At 40.6% G+C, this 16,237-nt stretch overlaps 1 protein-coding gene across 1 annotated transcript in view; it reads left to right on the top strand.

The window, feature by feature from the left end:
* The window catches only part of ITGA9 (integrin subunit alpha 9), a 230,434-nt gene that overhangs the window by 106,513 nt on the left and 107,684 nt on the right, over window positions 1-16,237 (top strand). Inside the window, exon 16 of the mRNA XM_055804642.1 lies at window positions 11,042-11,197. Within this exon, the coding sequence (XP_055660617.1) occupies window positions 11,042-11,197 (156 nt within the window). The remainder of the gene's footprint in view (window positions 1-11,041; window positions 11,198-16,237) is intronic.

The raw sequence follows: 16,237 nt of genomic DNA, 5'->3' as shown, positions 1-16,237 counted from the left end.
AAGTTCCTTTCTACAGTGAAAAAGTAGAATTAGCAGGTGAAGCCACTGAGCCTCCAGCAGTTTGAATGTTGTTGAAATATAGCACAAGCTATTTCTGCTCCTTGGGTGCTGGTGGCTATTACCTGCAGACACTCTCAGGCATACTGTGAGCTGTTTGCAGATGAAGTGGTTGGGAAGTCAGACACAATTGCTTTTTGGAATCTAAAGTAGTTTTGCTGCCTGACAGAGACATTTCACCCTCTCTCCATTCTGGTATTTGTGTAGACTTGCATCTTGGCCTAATGTGCTGTACACAAAATGAAATAAAAAATAATAAAAAAAAATCAGCTCTGGAGGTGAGTCTGGCTGGCTTTGCCTCTGTTAGGTAAGAGAAGGATGCTTCTGTTCAGAAGAATAATCTAGACACATCAAGATTATTTTACAGCTCTACTATACAAGATAATATCTAGTGCAGACAAACTTGTCTTTTTATGATTTTTTTATTATATCTTCCCAAAAACAGAATTTAAAATAAAGCCAATCCCAAGTACCACCCCCGCCCTTATTACTCCCACTGGCTATAATCTCTTTCAGACCTCTCCCCAAAGATTTGTGTGTATTTAGCTAGCAAAGTCTGCAGTTGAGTAAGGGCTAACTCTGCCCTTTCCCAGCTTTGCTGGCATCTCTTGTCTTGCCCCAAGTCACAGCATATTTCGGTTATCCAGTTAGAGTCACTGCATATCATCTAGAGCAGTTTTCTGCATAGGCCATAAATTTCTGTTGCCACCAGTGTTACATGTTGCGGAAGTGAAAGACAGGACTTTGAGGAAGTGCTGCTGTTAGGATAGTCATTCTTGTCCAGGTGGACACTGTATAAAACAATCAAATGTAGGCTGTAGATGTGTAAAGTAGCAATACCTGCACTTAATTGCATTTGGTTAAAACCTTATTACGGTAAATGCAGTATTGCCATTGTAAAGGGCCAGTTTTTCCATTCTCCGTGAAAGCACCTCCAGCTTCAGAGTAGAGCTCTCTGCTTTGATCTGGGGAACTGTATGGCTTGCACTTATTTGTGGAAACATTTGCCTTGTTTGTTTTTAAAGCCAGCGGAACTTGAAGGGAAAGTTTTGTTTTTTCTTGGTTCCCCTGAGAAACACTCGTTCATCCTGCTCCCGTCCATGGGTTTAAACAATCGTCCTTTGTTGTCATACAATATCCTCTAGCCCAGCCATCTCTGAGAGCCGGGTAGCTGTATCCGCTGATGTGGTTGCTGAGTGGGAGCCTCTACCTCTACCATGGAGTGAAACCAGGGGGAAAGCCTTATCCTTGCTGAAATGAATGATGAGCTTTCCATTCAGTAATTTCAGAGGTGAATGGGCTAAAATGACCGTGATGTTCCTGAAATATGTTCTGATTCCTTTCTCATATTCCTTTTGGTTTTGTGTTGAGTATGAGCAGAAACTGGGAGCCTGAAGGGAAGAGGGTGTTAGCAAAATGGTGTTTGAATGATTAAAGGAGAATGGAAAAGGAGGAGAAAAGTGGTGGGCAGGGAGAAGGCATGGAGGCAGGGTGTTACTGAGGTGGTCTTGAGCCTGCTGATATTAGGTACATACAGGATGGGAGAGCTAGAGGCTAATGAAATGTCCTTGGAGTCATCCATAATGCTTGTGCTATGTAATAGATAAGTTTCCTTTGACTCTTTTCCTCAACATTATATGGTTAGTAATATTAATTCCTGTTAATTAGGTTGTTACAGAGTAACGAATGGGGATTTGTCATCCTTATAAAGATTTCATTGTTTCCAAAACAATATGGTTCCCTCACCTGCTTCAGTTACCACAGCTCATGTGTGTGCAGAAGCCATAGCACAGGCGAGTGAAGAGGTCGAACTGTGGGTCCTGCTTTCAGAAGGTTTCTGGCAGATACCTAGCATGTGCAACTTGAATTGATATTAAACATACAAGTGGACATCACAGAGGAGCTCTGTTCACATTTTTAAATTCATGTGGCAAAGTAGACAATGATAACATTTCGTTTAGCCGTATTGATTTGACGTCCTGCTCTCAAGACCGTTAGAACCTACCTCCTCCATTTAATAGTGGAAGAATAGACTTGTGTCACGTTATTGCAGCACTCATCCCAGGCCCCTATTGTGGATCTATTCATTCTCCTGTGACTGAATGAAGGATTTATATTTTTGTGCATAGCGGATTTTTTTTTTTTTAAGTAAACTTGTTCTAATCTCAATAATATGTCAATAAGAGTAAATGAACACCATTCTCTTGCACACAGCCTTTCTCTCTGAAGCAGGCAGGCTATGTGTTGCTTTCTTTGCAGGACTTCCAAGCACCGTTTCTATCAGCTCTATTCAACTGAATTAAAATACTGTCAGTAAAAATGTCAATGATAACCTTCTTTCATCTCATTCTATTCTCTTCTACTGAGGAAGATTCTGCTTACTTTCAATCCTGACACAGTGCTACTATATTTTTCCTTTAGCTGTTCTTTGTAGGATACTGGGCTTAAGTAGAACTTTCTCTGTTCCATACATGTGTTTCTTATAAAGTTGTATCAATGGAATGCTTTTTGTCACAATGGCATTGAAAGGATCATAACTGCATATTGTCAGGCCTTTAATTCTAGTCACCTAAAAAGAAGAATCCATCAAAATATTTTCTCCACTGCTATTGTGATGCTTCATAGCTGTCCAGGCTTTCTGTCTTCTGCCCTGACTCTTCTAGCAGATATTCAGTCACACTGACCATTTGAGATACCAGGGTTAAAAACTGAGGGGACATTTGGACATCTGCCAGTTAGTACAGACCAATGCTGTTCTCAAACAAATCCACTGCAAGTCTAGGGAATGCAGCAGGATAATCTCATTCAGGCCATAGATGTTTGACCTACTGATAATAAGGTGACCTGCTAGATGTGAGATAGACATACTTTATAACAGTGTGAGATAAAACGTGCTCTAGGAGCCCGATCCCAGAAGGGGTGTGGATCCTGTCTCAATTCACATAAACCTGTTAGATGCTCTTGAGAAGTGACAGGCATCTCCAAGTGGGAGCTGGCATTTAATCAGCTGCTTTGTGGGCTGGTCAGTGGGAAACACTGAGGAGAGGAACAGGTCCTGTATCTTAGCCCTCCCTATAGCTCCTGTGTCCTCTACAGAGATTTTGGGAGAAGCCTTTTGATTACTTCACTGTTGCCTTTTGGGATGCACTTGGAAAGGTGCTCCTGCTGTTTGGTTATTTTTTTGGTGGTTTTATTCAGAAGGAGGAAGAAATTCTATCTGGACAGCAAGGGAATGAGGGAAGGATGGCTGCTGTCTCTTATAGAGCAGCTCAGGGGTTTACTCTGTGTAGAAGCAGGCTGAGCTCAGGCACAGTGCCATGGAGAATCCCACAACCAGGAGCTGTCAGCTGCAGGACAGCACTGTGCTTCCAGTCTGAGCTGCGACACCCAGCAAAAGGAGTATAGGACCAGCAAGAAGGGTTTCTGACCACCTCATTGGGCTGTGGTTTTGGGAAGGGGATGGGGTGGTTGGTCCTTAACCTCAGTCCCTGGTTCTGAGGGCAGCTTGTGTGAGATTTTGCACTGGAAGTTTGTTGGATGACACATACATGCAGCTGGTTTTATCTTTTGCTAGATGTATACACGAAGAAAGTGAGAGATGAGCAAGCAAATACAGTGTATGAGTGCTAAAGTTAACTGTGATGTTTTGACCAAACACTGCTCCCCCAGGTCCATGGACATGTTGAACTTTTAGCAGACTTGTTATCATATATGATGATCCAGCAGCCAAAGGTCTTAAACACATCCTCTAAGAGCTTCATACACAGAAACCCCTGTGTTCAGCTTCTGCATCAGAGTGGGAGGGAAATGCTGTATAAAGGGAAACAGGTAGTTGAATTAACTCATATTCTGGGCCCAGTGCATTTTAAGACACTATTGAAGGAAATGTCTTTAAAGCTTGGTTTAGATAAAATCTTGTATCAGCAGAATACAAAATGTGGTAAATCCAGTGGAAAAGACAAGTATATGATAGGGTTACATATGTGCAGGAAGAGTCTGGATTTAATTATTGTCTCTATCTGCATATAATTCCCTGCTGAAATAGATCATATTTGCAGAAAGAGAGTAAAATAAGTAAATGTTTGAATTGTTACCCTATTCTTCCTTCTTTTGGGTTCTCTTTGTTCACCAAAGTTCAGGTCTTCATTTCACAAATGCCTATCGGCTGCTGAACTTCCTAATTATCTGTATTTCTGTAGTGTCAGTATTGCAGGTATCCAGTCATATGTTTCAGAGATTGGCTGCATCTGGCCTGGTACCAGGAAAAAGTTGGGCATCTGAGCCCAGCGGAGCTATTTTCTTCATAGCAGAGTGACACTATTTCAGATAGTTGAGGAATTTCCCTTATTTTTCATCTAAAAAAACCCAACAAAAGACTGAAAATTAACTATAAAAGAGAGAAAGGGAATGCGTGACAAAAACATAACTGAAACATTTGGTCCAATAAAAGACCTGAAATTCAAATGTATAGATAATCTGTGAAACTATATTGTCATAATGCATGTTAGTACAGAGCTGGAAAGTCAAGGTCTGAGCTCACTAATACATAATTGTTGCATTTGGGTGGCGTGTAGTGACTCTTCTTGCTGATTATCATGAAAGGATTACCAGTAATATATTGCTAAGCCTTTTGTAACCTTTGACGTGGAATATTTACGCTATTGATTGCAATCTCTCCCTTGCCGACATGAGTAATACCTTTATCATTCCCCAGCTGATAGCAGGAAGCCAGGTGCACGGGGGGGGGGGGGGGGGGGGGGGGGGGGGGGGGGGCGGTGTGTTGTGGTGAGCACTTATTTAAACTCAGAGTGCAACTGTACCCAGCTGGGGTTTGGACTCACAGCTCTTCCCCTCGCTGTCTCACGGTGTCCTCTCAATACATGCAGGCTCCTGGGTGCCTGGTGTTTTATTTAATACCAGATTCCCTCAAGATTTGTGGGTTTTTTTTTTTCTCTCCCACAACATTTTTCCAGTTATCAGTGTTTGTGAAGAGGGGTTGCTGACCTGATGGAAACAGTTGTGTGCTGGAGTACACATTTAAGAATCCTGTTCTTTCAAATGCCACTCTAAATAACACTGGAGGGTATGACACCCTGCAAATCCTTTGCTCTTTTTTCCCTCCCTTCTCTAAACTTTGGGATTCTTCAGAAGCCTTCTAATGTTTGAAGTTTAGCAACAAAGGCTATTTGCCTACTTGTTGAATTGTAGCTGTCACAAGATCTTAAAAGAAAACAGAAGCATGTATTATTGAAACATCAGGCCTCTGATTGCCTTCATATGCTATTAATTTGACAAAAATTTCACCAGTAATATGAAAATGAGCTTTTACCAACCAAGTAAGCGTCTAGTTTTGCCTTTTCTCTGGAAAAGAGTTTTCAGTTGGGTTTCTTCCCCCTTAACTACAGTAACATCTTTAACAAAATATAAAATTATATATATATTTTATATATATATATATGTAGATAGATAGATAGATAGATAAAACCCCAAACACCAAACCCAGCTTGTGTGTGGAATAGAAACTAGATCTTTTCTAGACAATTTTGGCATAAGCATGTTTTGTCTGCCTTTGTAGTGGGGAGATACCAATGCTCAAGTTGCGCCAATCTGAAATAAATTGTTACAAGTCGTAGAATATCTTCATCAAAGTAAATGCAGGACAGGGGAAAGCTCTCATGACAGAAATCGTTTTTTCTTTTGCACAGGATTAGTAGAAGGTTGAAAGTATTAACTTGCACTGGGAATTGGCTCCAAGGGATCTAAACTTGCACTCAGTAAGTGTGGCAAGGAAGTTAAAGTTAAGTCACTCCTTACTCATTTTCAGGTACAAGAATAACATGTATGCATTTGCCTGAAATGAATGGAAATCTGTCTTTCAGTTTAAAGCCAATTTGTCTAATTGATGTTGTCATTGAATTGCATGGCACTTAAGCCTTGTGTCCTGAATGACTCGTGGTTTAGAGAGGGAGGCTGAGATAATAGGAGAAGGTAATTAATTTTAAAGTCAAGCACTGTCATCATATTGATTCATAAAACCACAATGTATGTTTATTAAGACGTACAGCTGATATTCCATTTGATAAATTGTGGAAGTAGTGGCTTTTGGCTCTGAAGGCTGGTGGACACTTGAGTCATTTTTGATATCCCTCAACAGGGAACTGTTTATCTCTTGCACCTGAGTTGAGGACTTATGTGATAGCGACCTGTGAGCTGATTAAAGTGTTATGCTGGATTAGCATTAGCATGCTGGCTTTTATTTGTTTTACAGCATTAATATGTTACCTATTAAATCTGGATTGTCAATTTATTTTGTGTGTTTTAAGGCTGTAAAAATTCCTATAGTCTATTATTAGTGCTTGTTTAAACTTGAAATAAATATGTTTAGACTAAAAGTTTCAAAGTGTTTGAAAAGCCAGGTTCTTGAATTTGTTCTTAGTCATCAAACTAAACAGAGCTTGGTTCTCAGAAGTACTGAAAAGCTGTGCTGAATTCAGTAAAAGCTCTGGAATCTATGCATGGGTTGATGTCCTCAGGATCAAGTTAGAGGGAGAAGGAAGAAGGCCCAACAGATCAGAGAAAGAGGAGAGAAACTCCAGAAGGACATGAACAAGGACGAAAGCAAGGGGCAACCGTAGAAGTCACACCAACAGTTATGTGTATTTCAACATCACTTGGTGCTGTTGAAAATGACTTCATATTCATTGCTTTAAAGGATCACATTTCATCCTTTATTTCTGCAGGACTCTTGCTGTAGATTGTGGGGATTATTTACATCTCAATTTATTTCTCAGCCCATTGGCCGTAATTAAAAATGGAATTTGGCACTCTCCGGAGCCCCTGCTGGAGACTTTCACCTTGCAGAAGAAAGGGAATTAGATGTGATGATTTATTGGGCTTATGTACAGTCCCCTGACTGTACTGTGGCACTGAGCTGAAAGAAAGCTGAAATGATATCCAGCCCTCTCTGGCAACCACTCACACCATGAGCAGAGTAAATCCTATCCCTTGACTAAAACCCTGTCTTGTTCCATCCAAATTTGCCTGAGTTTTTGATGTGTGTGGGCTCTTGGTAGCACAAAGTTAAGGTTGGAGAAGAGTGGCTGCCCGCCAAGGCAGTGTGTCTTTAGGATGTTGGAATCTGTGCCTGTGTTTGTATTGTCACAATATGCCTTGGGCTGAGCCTGTGAAAAGTGCAGAAAATGATTTCTTACAGTCATCGCACTCCATCATCAAGAGGGAATTGGAAATGATGTTCAAAATCACAGCTCTGACGTTTGATTGCTGCTCCGTGATTACTTTTCAGATTTTTAGGACTTTTTGGTACTAAAGCCAAACAGAAATGCAGTCATAAATCTGACAGAGGCTCTGCCTGCTTGCTTTCTTCTCCCCTGCTAAGCCAGAAAACAAAAAGGAAGAAATATGTGGCCATGCACAGCTTCTACGACAGCACTTAAAAAAATGTATATTGCTTTGAGGTGATTGTTCTGGGAGAGGAGATGGCAAGCCTGCTCTTTTTTAGGGTGAGCTTTCAGGACCACGGTGTCTTTTGAAACAACTCCAAGCATCTTATTGCTTTCTTAGGTCTGAAGTGTGCACTTTTTTGGACTCAGAGTTCTTTGTCTTTGCTAGATACTAGTGAGGGATCATCCTGTAATACCTTTGATAAAACCCCTGCTTGTTCATACCAAAGGACCTTTTTCTTCAGCTCAGAGTGATGTCATGCAATGTGCCTCACAGGGCAAGATAAAATATTCTGATGAAAGGATACAGCTGGCTAGGGCTGTTTCCACTGCAGAAAGGTATACTGGCAGAGGGGTATTTTACTGGGACTGAAGTGTATTGGTTTCTGCAGAAGCCTTATTGCAAAAGTTTCATATGTCTAGAATGAAATCTGGTCTGAGAAAGAGAGAAGGGAAAATTCCCACCACCCTAAAGAAATTGTTTGTAAGAACCAGAAAATTACATGGGATAGCTGACAGCTTGCGGGAAACCCAGCTTCAGGTCCCTGGTGTAATTCAGACACAGTGAAAACTTACAGCAGTTTAGTGACAACCAGTCTGTACAGACTGGATATTTATTGCTATTACTCACTAAACCCTTGTTACACAGTTATTTCTGTTGATAATATGAACTCCTTGGATATTACACTTGTTTTAATGTCCTCCAGACATTTTTTCCATTAATGAAGCTGTGCTGTCCATGTGCTATGATTTGCCAAGGATGTTTTCATGATGCAGAAGTGTCTTTAACTTCCGACACTTCCTCAGCATAGCAGCATCATGGTGAAAAATGGTGAATACACGTAAAAGCTGCTTGTGGAAATTATTTCCCATGGCAAATTCATTAGGGCAATGTAACTGATGTGAAAATCAACACATACAGTTTCCTTGAAAGATTTTTCAGTCTGTCTCAAACCTGATTATAATTGCATCTTTTGACTTACTTTTAGAAGTCAGTAATACTTAAAGCAACCTGTGGGTTGTGTCATCTGTATATCATTCAGCCTCTGAAAACTGTACATTTGGGTAGACTGAAAGAGAAAGAAACTGGCTGTATTTGTCAACCTAAAATAGTACTTCTTCAGATTGTGTTTGGGCAATTATTCATCATTCTTTTTATGTGCTCACATCCCAGACAGTCTGTGGTGTACCTGTGAGGCAGAACTGTCTTATCTCTGCCTTACTGAGGACAGATCCCACAGATTGTTGCCTTTGTGTTTGTAGGATTGTGAGCAGAAGGGACTGAACATGTGGCAAAATTAATAACTGGGTAGCATTCATACTTTCATCCTTAATTAAAGACAAGTGGGTATGTGAAATATATTTCCCCAGGGCTGTGGTGAGGGAATATCCACACATGTAATTAATCTAGCTGCTGGAACTCACAATTTCACCACTAAAATGAAGCAGAAAGAGACACCAGCAAACAGTATGGGCTCACTCCGACATTCATTGAAGTCAATGGGAAACTTGTCTTTTGACTTCAAAGGGCATTGAACTGAATCCTGCAAGATCATATTAAAATGCTTAGAAGTCATTAAGCATTTATTCTTGCCATACTGCAGTAATAGAGCTAGAAAAACTATAGGTGGATTTTAATTTAACCCACACCCTACATTTTTAATTGTTCCATGTTTACACAGTTGGTTGCATACAGTTGGATTAGGTGGTGATTTGCCCGATGAGTTATTGTGTTTGACTGTTGCTGCATGGCATGCTTTCTTAGTCTTGTTTCTCTGTGTATGTAGTCTAGTATGCTGATACAATCCTCGCTTAAGTTAATACACGTGATTTTCTATGACAGCAAAGCTAGCAGCTTCTATGAGTTGTAGTATTGTTATTCAGTAATCTCAGTATGGTACAACTCCTAGCTGATGGTGGGACTGTGGAAGGGGCTAAAAAGTGCCAGTGTCTCTTCTGCCAAGGGGATTAGCAGTGCCCCAGAGCATGCATAGCCCTTTTTATGGGATAGGGGAGAGGTCATAGGGCTGCCATCATCACCACCACTATGTCTGCTGTGGATCAGTGTCCCTTACCAAGACAGCACAAACCACTCCAAGCAATGCACGGTCTAAACTTCAGGTGCTCTGGGCTGCTCCTGGGCATGGGGGGGCTAGCAGGCTTTGGTAACAGGGGAGGGAATTCTGGGGCTGGCTGGAGGCTTCAAGGTGCAGGAGGGTAAATGTCATTCAACCTGGTCTCTGCTTTTATTCGTCTGGCTAACCAGTGATTTGGGAATTTGGTTAGTCACTAATCTTCAGTCTACTTCAGAGGTCTGTGGCCAGTCAACGTATTAGGGAGAGCAAATGGTTGCCTTGAAACAGATCAGACAAGGTGGTCAGAAAGCCAGCTTGTGCCCAGGTTTTCCACATCTGAAAGATGCAATTTAAATTGCATTGCATCTCAATTACTTGTTGTGGTTGGCAGGCTGTGTTCAGAGAAGCCCACTGACTGATGCAAGGTGAAGTTGAGAGTTGGCCCATCTGAAGATTTGTGGTGCTTGCTTATGGTATTTATTTATTGCTTCCATTTCATCTGTGCTGAATTCATGCCAAGTTTTTAAGTAGCTAAAATTTAAGAGGATTGTTTGCCTATGAAAAAGTAGAAAATTTGCCACTTCTGTTTTCTGGTAAATTGGATTTTGGAAGTCAGGACTCAACAGCGTATGATGAGCATTTTGTCCTCACACAGTAAACTGGATTTAGATGTTGCATATTGTGACAAATGGTAGGAGTTTTGTGGCTTAGGCTCAACAAAAGGCAATCCTTTCGTGCCATCAGATGAATAATGTGGCACTATTTAATACATCTGCTATGATGCCTAGAATACAGCAAATAAACTGAAAAACTTTCTTCCTTTACTTACTGGAAATGTTACTGTGCTGAGGGTCAGGGGAGCTCTGAGTTTTGGTTTCAGAACCGTGCTGGAAGATGGCTTTGCTTGGTTTATAGCCACATTGGTATCTTTACCCGTCCATTCAGTTCATTGATATTGCAAAACAATGAGGCAAGATGGATTATTTTTTTTCTTTTTAATAAGTGAAGCACACTGGAGGTGATGTCAATTGAAGTCTAGGATTTAGAAACCCCAGAGATGAAGATGATTTACTTTTTGCTTCCACATTGTGCAGGACTAATGGAAACACTTCCTATATTTTTTTTTGTTTTTTTTAAAAAATGTCTTGGTTTCATTGAAAAATACTTGATTTATGGGTGTTCTAAATATGCTATTACTTTTGTGGAACCAAGAGTAGGTCCTAAAAGAATAACTATTTTTTTTTTACTTTTTTTTATTCTTCTGCCTTGTTTTGGTATAATGTGCTTATTCCTGTTTGGCATGGAGAAGAATAAAGGAAGTAGAGAAGCCGCCTTCTTGTCTGCAGTGTTGATTATAAAAATCTGCTTTAGTTGTATGTATAATTGTTGTATGTATAATTCTGCTTGCCTTTATGCATAGGTGCAATGTCTGTTTGCTTTCTTTTACAGAAAAGAGTCAAAGATGTCATATCTCCAATTGTATTTGAAGCTGCGTACAGCCTTGGGGCACATGTGATAGAAAGAAGAAAAGAGGACAAGGAACTACCTGCTCTTAAGCCCATTCTCCGCTGGAAGAAAGGACAAAAGATAGCACAAAGGAATCAGGTCAGATTTGGACTATGTTATTTCCCTAGAAGGCCTGTGGCTGAACCGATAGTGGAAGTGGATGTAAAAGAGGCTTGCCAAGCTCCGGGTCGTTTGCACCCAGACGCCTTTTTGCACAATCCCTGCTGTTGCTGATGTAAATGCTTCTCCGTGATGTAGTAAAGACTTGTGCTGACAAGGTTGGGCAGCGCAGGCTGAGGTTGCTTTCATGTTTCAGGGTGGGTGTTTGTGCTGGGAAGAAGGAGACTGAATAAGGGAAGGGGTGAGAAGGGTCCTGCTCTGGCTGGTTCTTCCCTTTCTGTAGGAGGTTCTTGTGAAAAGCTTGGCCCTGGCCCTCTTTCCAGGTTGAGACTTCATTAGTGCCAGAAGGACAGGGCTGGCTCCAGGAGGGGACATAGGAATTTGCCCCTCTGTGTGAGAGCAGAATGGTGGACAGAATAAAGAAAAATTTGCCTGGCCTAGCTGCCCTGGAGGGCTCCTCACATCCAGTCATGTGGCAAGGGAAACCTGCTCCTGCTGTTAGGGGCAGGACATGCCATGCTAAAATAGGGTGGGTTTGTTTCAGAGAAAGTAAAGTGTAGGTGCAGCAGTGCACTTATGAGGATCCTACTTTGTTCCACTGCAGTGCAGAAAAGCCTTTTTTCTTAATTTTGCTGAGAGCAAGAGAGTTCCCTTAATGTTTGAAATACTTCTCGTTTAGAGAGTAGAGACCCTCCTGCCCCCTTCTTCCATATTGTTCTCTAAGGAATTGAAATGTATTGGATTATTCTGCCTTTCTTGTTTGTCTGTCTTGACCTCACTAGTATCTTTAGAAAATGCTGGTCAATTTTGGCACGTTTTGACAGGAGTGATCAAGGCAGTGCTCATGAAGGCATTAAACACCTTCAGGGTTCATGAAGCAGGAAGTCATGTTGAAGAAAGAGACCCTGTTAGTGACCTTTTGAAAGACTCCAGTTTGAGCGCAGTCCTTGTTAGGTGCAGGACACTCTGCCCAGGAAGGAGCCTGCAGGACAATTCAACCTCTCGCTGGGCTAGCACTGGCACATCCAACCATGAATCTCCAGGCTCCCCAAGGAAATCAAACTTCTTCTGTAGCTTGTAAAACTTCTTGTGTGTCAGAATTATAGGATAATTTAGCCTGGAAGGGACCTTTGTAGTTCCAGTTCCTTGCTCAAAGCAGAGCCGGCTTAAAAGTTAGATCAAGTTGCTCACAGTTACATCCAGTCAAGTTTATTTTCCAAAGCATACTTACAGAGTTACGAGCTGGCATTGCTTGTGAATAGGAAACTTTTTTTAAAAAAACAACTCTGAAATCCAGTCTGTCTGGATTTTGAGGCTTTTAGCAGTGAATTGTTAGATCTGGTTTTTAACCCTGGGAAGTTCACGTCTATTAAGATATGCTTGCATCATCATCTCACATTACTTTCTGGTGCTGCTCATAAGGATATGTTATGTTGTGTTGAAATTACAGGTTCCTGAATATTACTATAAAAAAAAAAAAAAAAAAGTAGTAACGAAAATGCTTAAAGAGATTTGCTTTGTCATATACCCAAGTGTTCTGAACTGTATTTGGCTGTAATCCTTGTGCTTAGAGACACATTCAAGCATGCTTTATTTTTATAAATGTATGAATGAAAGATGAATCTAAGAATGACATTTTTATGAAGAGGGATTGTGTGGCTGTTATGTATCTGAATGCTGTATTATTGCAGTGATATGATGGGAATTCATGGAGAATTCCTATCGTTTCATTGTGGAGCAGTGTGCTGAAAACCTAAGTGTTACATGGACGAAACTGCTTGGATGCTTTACCACTGGGTTTAAACTCAAAAGGTCACATCTTGCCCTGCAGGCATAGTCTCAGATCAATATTAAAATACCTAAATGCTGAGATTATAGAGCTGAAACAAAAATACTTTGGGAATTTCCCCGACTTGTTTTCTTGTGTAATTTGGATGATAGGGAGTCAGTTTAACAATCCCTTTCCATTTGCTTTCCAGATGTTGTTCGCTTAGCTTTGTCAGAAAAGGATTTTGACATGGGGTGTGCCAGCAAGTGTGCTTTCAGCTGAGGAAGTGGGAAGAGCTTCAGAGTTAGTGTGACAGTCATGGTGACAAAGCCCTGACAGCGTAGCCTCGAGGTGTGGTGGCGGAGTCCTCAAAGACTGATTTCATGGGAAAATCAGGGCACAGTGTTCTCTTTCAGGCTTCTGGTTATGTCAGAAGTAGAAATTGTTTTAAAAGGCCAAGAGGAATAGTAGGAACCAAAGTTGATATAATGAAGGATTAACAGTTTCAAATGATCTAATGGTTATGGAGGGACCTTACAATTTTGGAAGTCCAACTAAAGACAGGTTCAGTAGGCTTTGTTTTCAGAAGACACAGCACAGGTGAGGGCAGGTGGATAAGCTTAGTGTTAGCTCTGAAGTCTTTAAATACAGCTAGCTGTGTGTAGTTTTCAAAAGCCCTAGATCCTATTGATCCAGTAAGAAAAGGCCTTTTGAAATCAGAAATGTTGCATCGGTTGTTTCAAGGCACCATTAAGATACTGTTAAGAGATTGACACTTTTCTTAAAAGCCCAGGTGGCTGGTTTTTGTGAATGAATGCAGGAGAAGCAGCTGGAAGTAGTGAATAGCTGAAGAAATGGGAGGGAACCATGACTGGGCAGGAAAGTGGGAGACTTCTATCTCTCAAAATCCAACTGCAGGTCTACTAGACTTACTTGAAAAGCCAGTCATCTCGCAAATGTGGGCTTTATAGTCACCTCGGTATGATTTTTATTTAAGCTAAAGTGATGTTAAAGCTGAAGTGATCAATTTCACTGGGATTTCAGTTTGTTTTTCATGAACCAGATGTTCCCTGCATACACGCATGACTTCCCAACAAGAGTGTACAGCCCTATGGCTCACAAACAAGGAGGTAGGAAAGCCACTGAGAGGCTTCTTGACCTGAAAATTGAAGATTGTATTGAGCATATGAAGTTCTTCATGGTGCTTTGCTCTAATCATTAAGGAAGCTTGGAAATAATGTTCATGGATACCCACCACCAGAAGTGACATCCCTCTAATGACATAATTGCAGAAAAGGATTTTGTTGGATATTCGTCCTTTAAATCAGTATTATGTTCCATGTGAGCAGTCAGATCTTGTACTAATAATTTAAACCAAAACAGAGCTATAGTAGTAAAGCAGCACATGGATATGGGACACGATTGAAAATGCTTTTATTTATTGGTCACCTTTATTTTAACAGTATGCAGCTTTTACTGTAAGTCAGTTCAAAATACCTGTATTTAAGAATAAAACAAAAGAAAACCAAACATTGACTGTTCAGTGAAGGAGCCTGCTTCTATTCCTAAATGAAGTGTGCTTGAAACAATCCAATATGATAAATAATTTGAATGCCTGATTGATTTGAAGAAGAGGACATTAACTGACATTTCCAAAAGAAAAAGCATGCAGTTTTGAGAATTCATGTGTTCATGTGTTGTCCATTTTTTGTAAGCAAAGATCCTCTGATACTTCAAAATGAAGTAATAATGTAATTAAACTGGCCTGAGGGACTATTTAGCCCAGGATACAGTAACAGTTGATTTCTCAGGGACTTAATTATTTTCTTGGTTCTTGTATATGCTTACCAGAAACAATGGTTGCTATAGCTTGTTGTGGGTTTTTTTTTGTTTGTGGGGTTTTTTTTTGTCTGTAGCAAAAGCAAATACTTAAGGGTTGTGTGTACGTGTCTATTGATAGATGTCTCTGCCACTTGTACTATTGTTGGGTGGAGACTGATTGTGCCGAGAAGGTTACAGTTTCCAAGTTGTAAGTGGCTAACGGGCTCAGTTTTATTCAAACAGAAAATCTCTGATGGGTCAATACTGGGGCAGGGTGGTGCAAGGAAAGATTCTGCTTTTTGAGTGTGTATTATGGACTTTAAAACTTACCACCCTAAGGATGACTTTCCATTAGCTTCTTTGTGTCCTCCCAAATCCAGTTGCTACTTCTATCCACTGGAAAAAACTAGTAAGTCTTCTTACTTCAGGGAAATTAATGTGTATTTAGAACTTGGTTTGGCTTAGTACGTTGTAAGTGATTTGTACTATAACATTTATTTTTGTATACCCATTGTATAAATACTTGTCAACCAAGAAGGAGAAAGATCTGCCAAATACAGTGGGGATTTGTTCCTAGTAGTGTCCAGTAATGTATCTTAGAGTTCAAAATGTGGTATGCTAGATTTCTGCCTGTTCTAAATACTGTAATAAAATCACCTGCTGTTATGTGGATGGAGACACCATTTTTAATAGGAAAATATTCTCAGTAGATTTAATTGCGTCAGTGTCTTCAGGACTTCGTGAATGGGCTGCCACAAAACTGCTTGTAAGTTATAAGAAGAGACAGAAAATGTTTAGGACGTTCTGTTCCCAGCTGTGCCATTGACTTGCAGTGAGAATTTGGGTACAGTGCTGTACTTCTGGGTGACTGAGGCTGCAAGTCTCTAAGATAACCTTCACCTTTTTAAAGCAGAGGACTTTTTTTTTTGGAAATACTTGTGTTTGAAAAGCTGGTTAAGTATTTGCACATAAATTAGGTTAGTTAGCAGGTATGAGAAAGTATAGGAGGATTTTTATGGAGCTGAATTATGAATACCTTTGCTGATTTTTGGTTTGCTACACAAATAATAGCATGCTCTATTTTAAAGCACACACACTGCTGATCTCATACTGAAGACAAGGCAATGACAGATCTGGACAGGCTGAAATGTAGTGTCCATACAGACAGCGTGGTCCAGGTTTGTCAGTCATGTCTTCTCCAGAGCAGAGATCCCAGTGTGCTTGCTTGAGTCAGGTCATGTCCCTGCCAGTAAATTGAGCTGTGCCTGGGGCACTTATAGGCATTGGAGTGACATTTTTATGCTGACATTTATAAGCTGATGGAATGGCTCTTGGCACAGTTTTAGCCTGTGCCAACTACTGCAAAGCATTCCCATGCATGGGTCAGGAGTTAGGATGCTCCTGTCTTGGAGGCCAGGACAGTTTACTGG

Source organism: Falco peregrinus, chromosome 5 (assembly GCF_023634155.1).
Source record: "Falco peregrinus isolate bFalPer1 chromosome 5, bFalPer1.pri, whole genome shotgun sequence".
NCBI lineage: Eukaryota > Metazoa > Chordata > Aves > Falconiformes > Falconidae > Falco > Falco peregrinus.
Note: the sequence above shows the minus strand (reverse complement) of the source record. Positions and strands in the feature narration are given on the sequence as shown.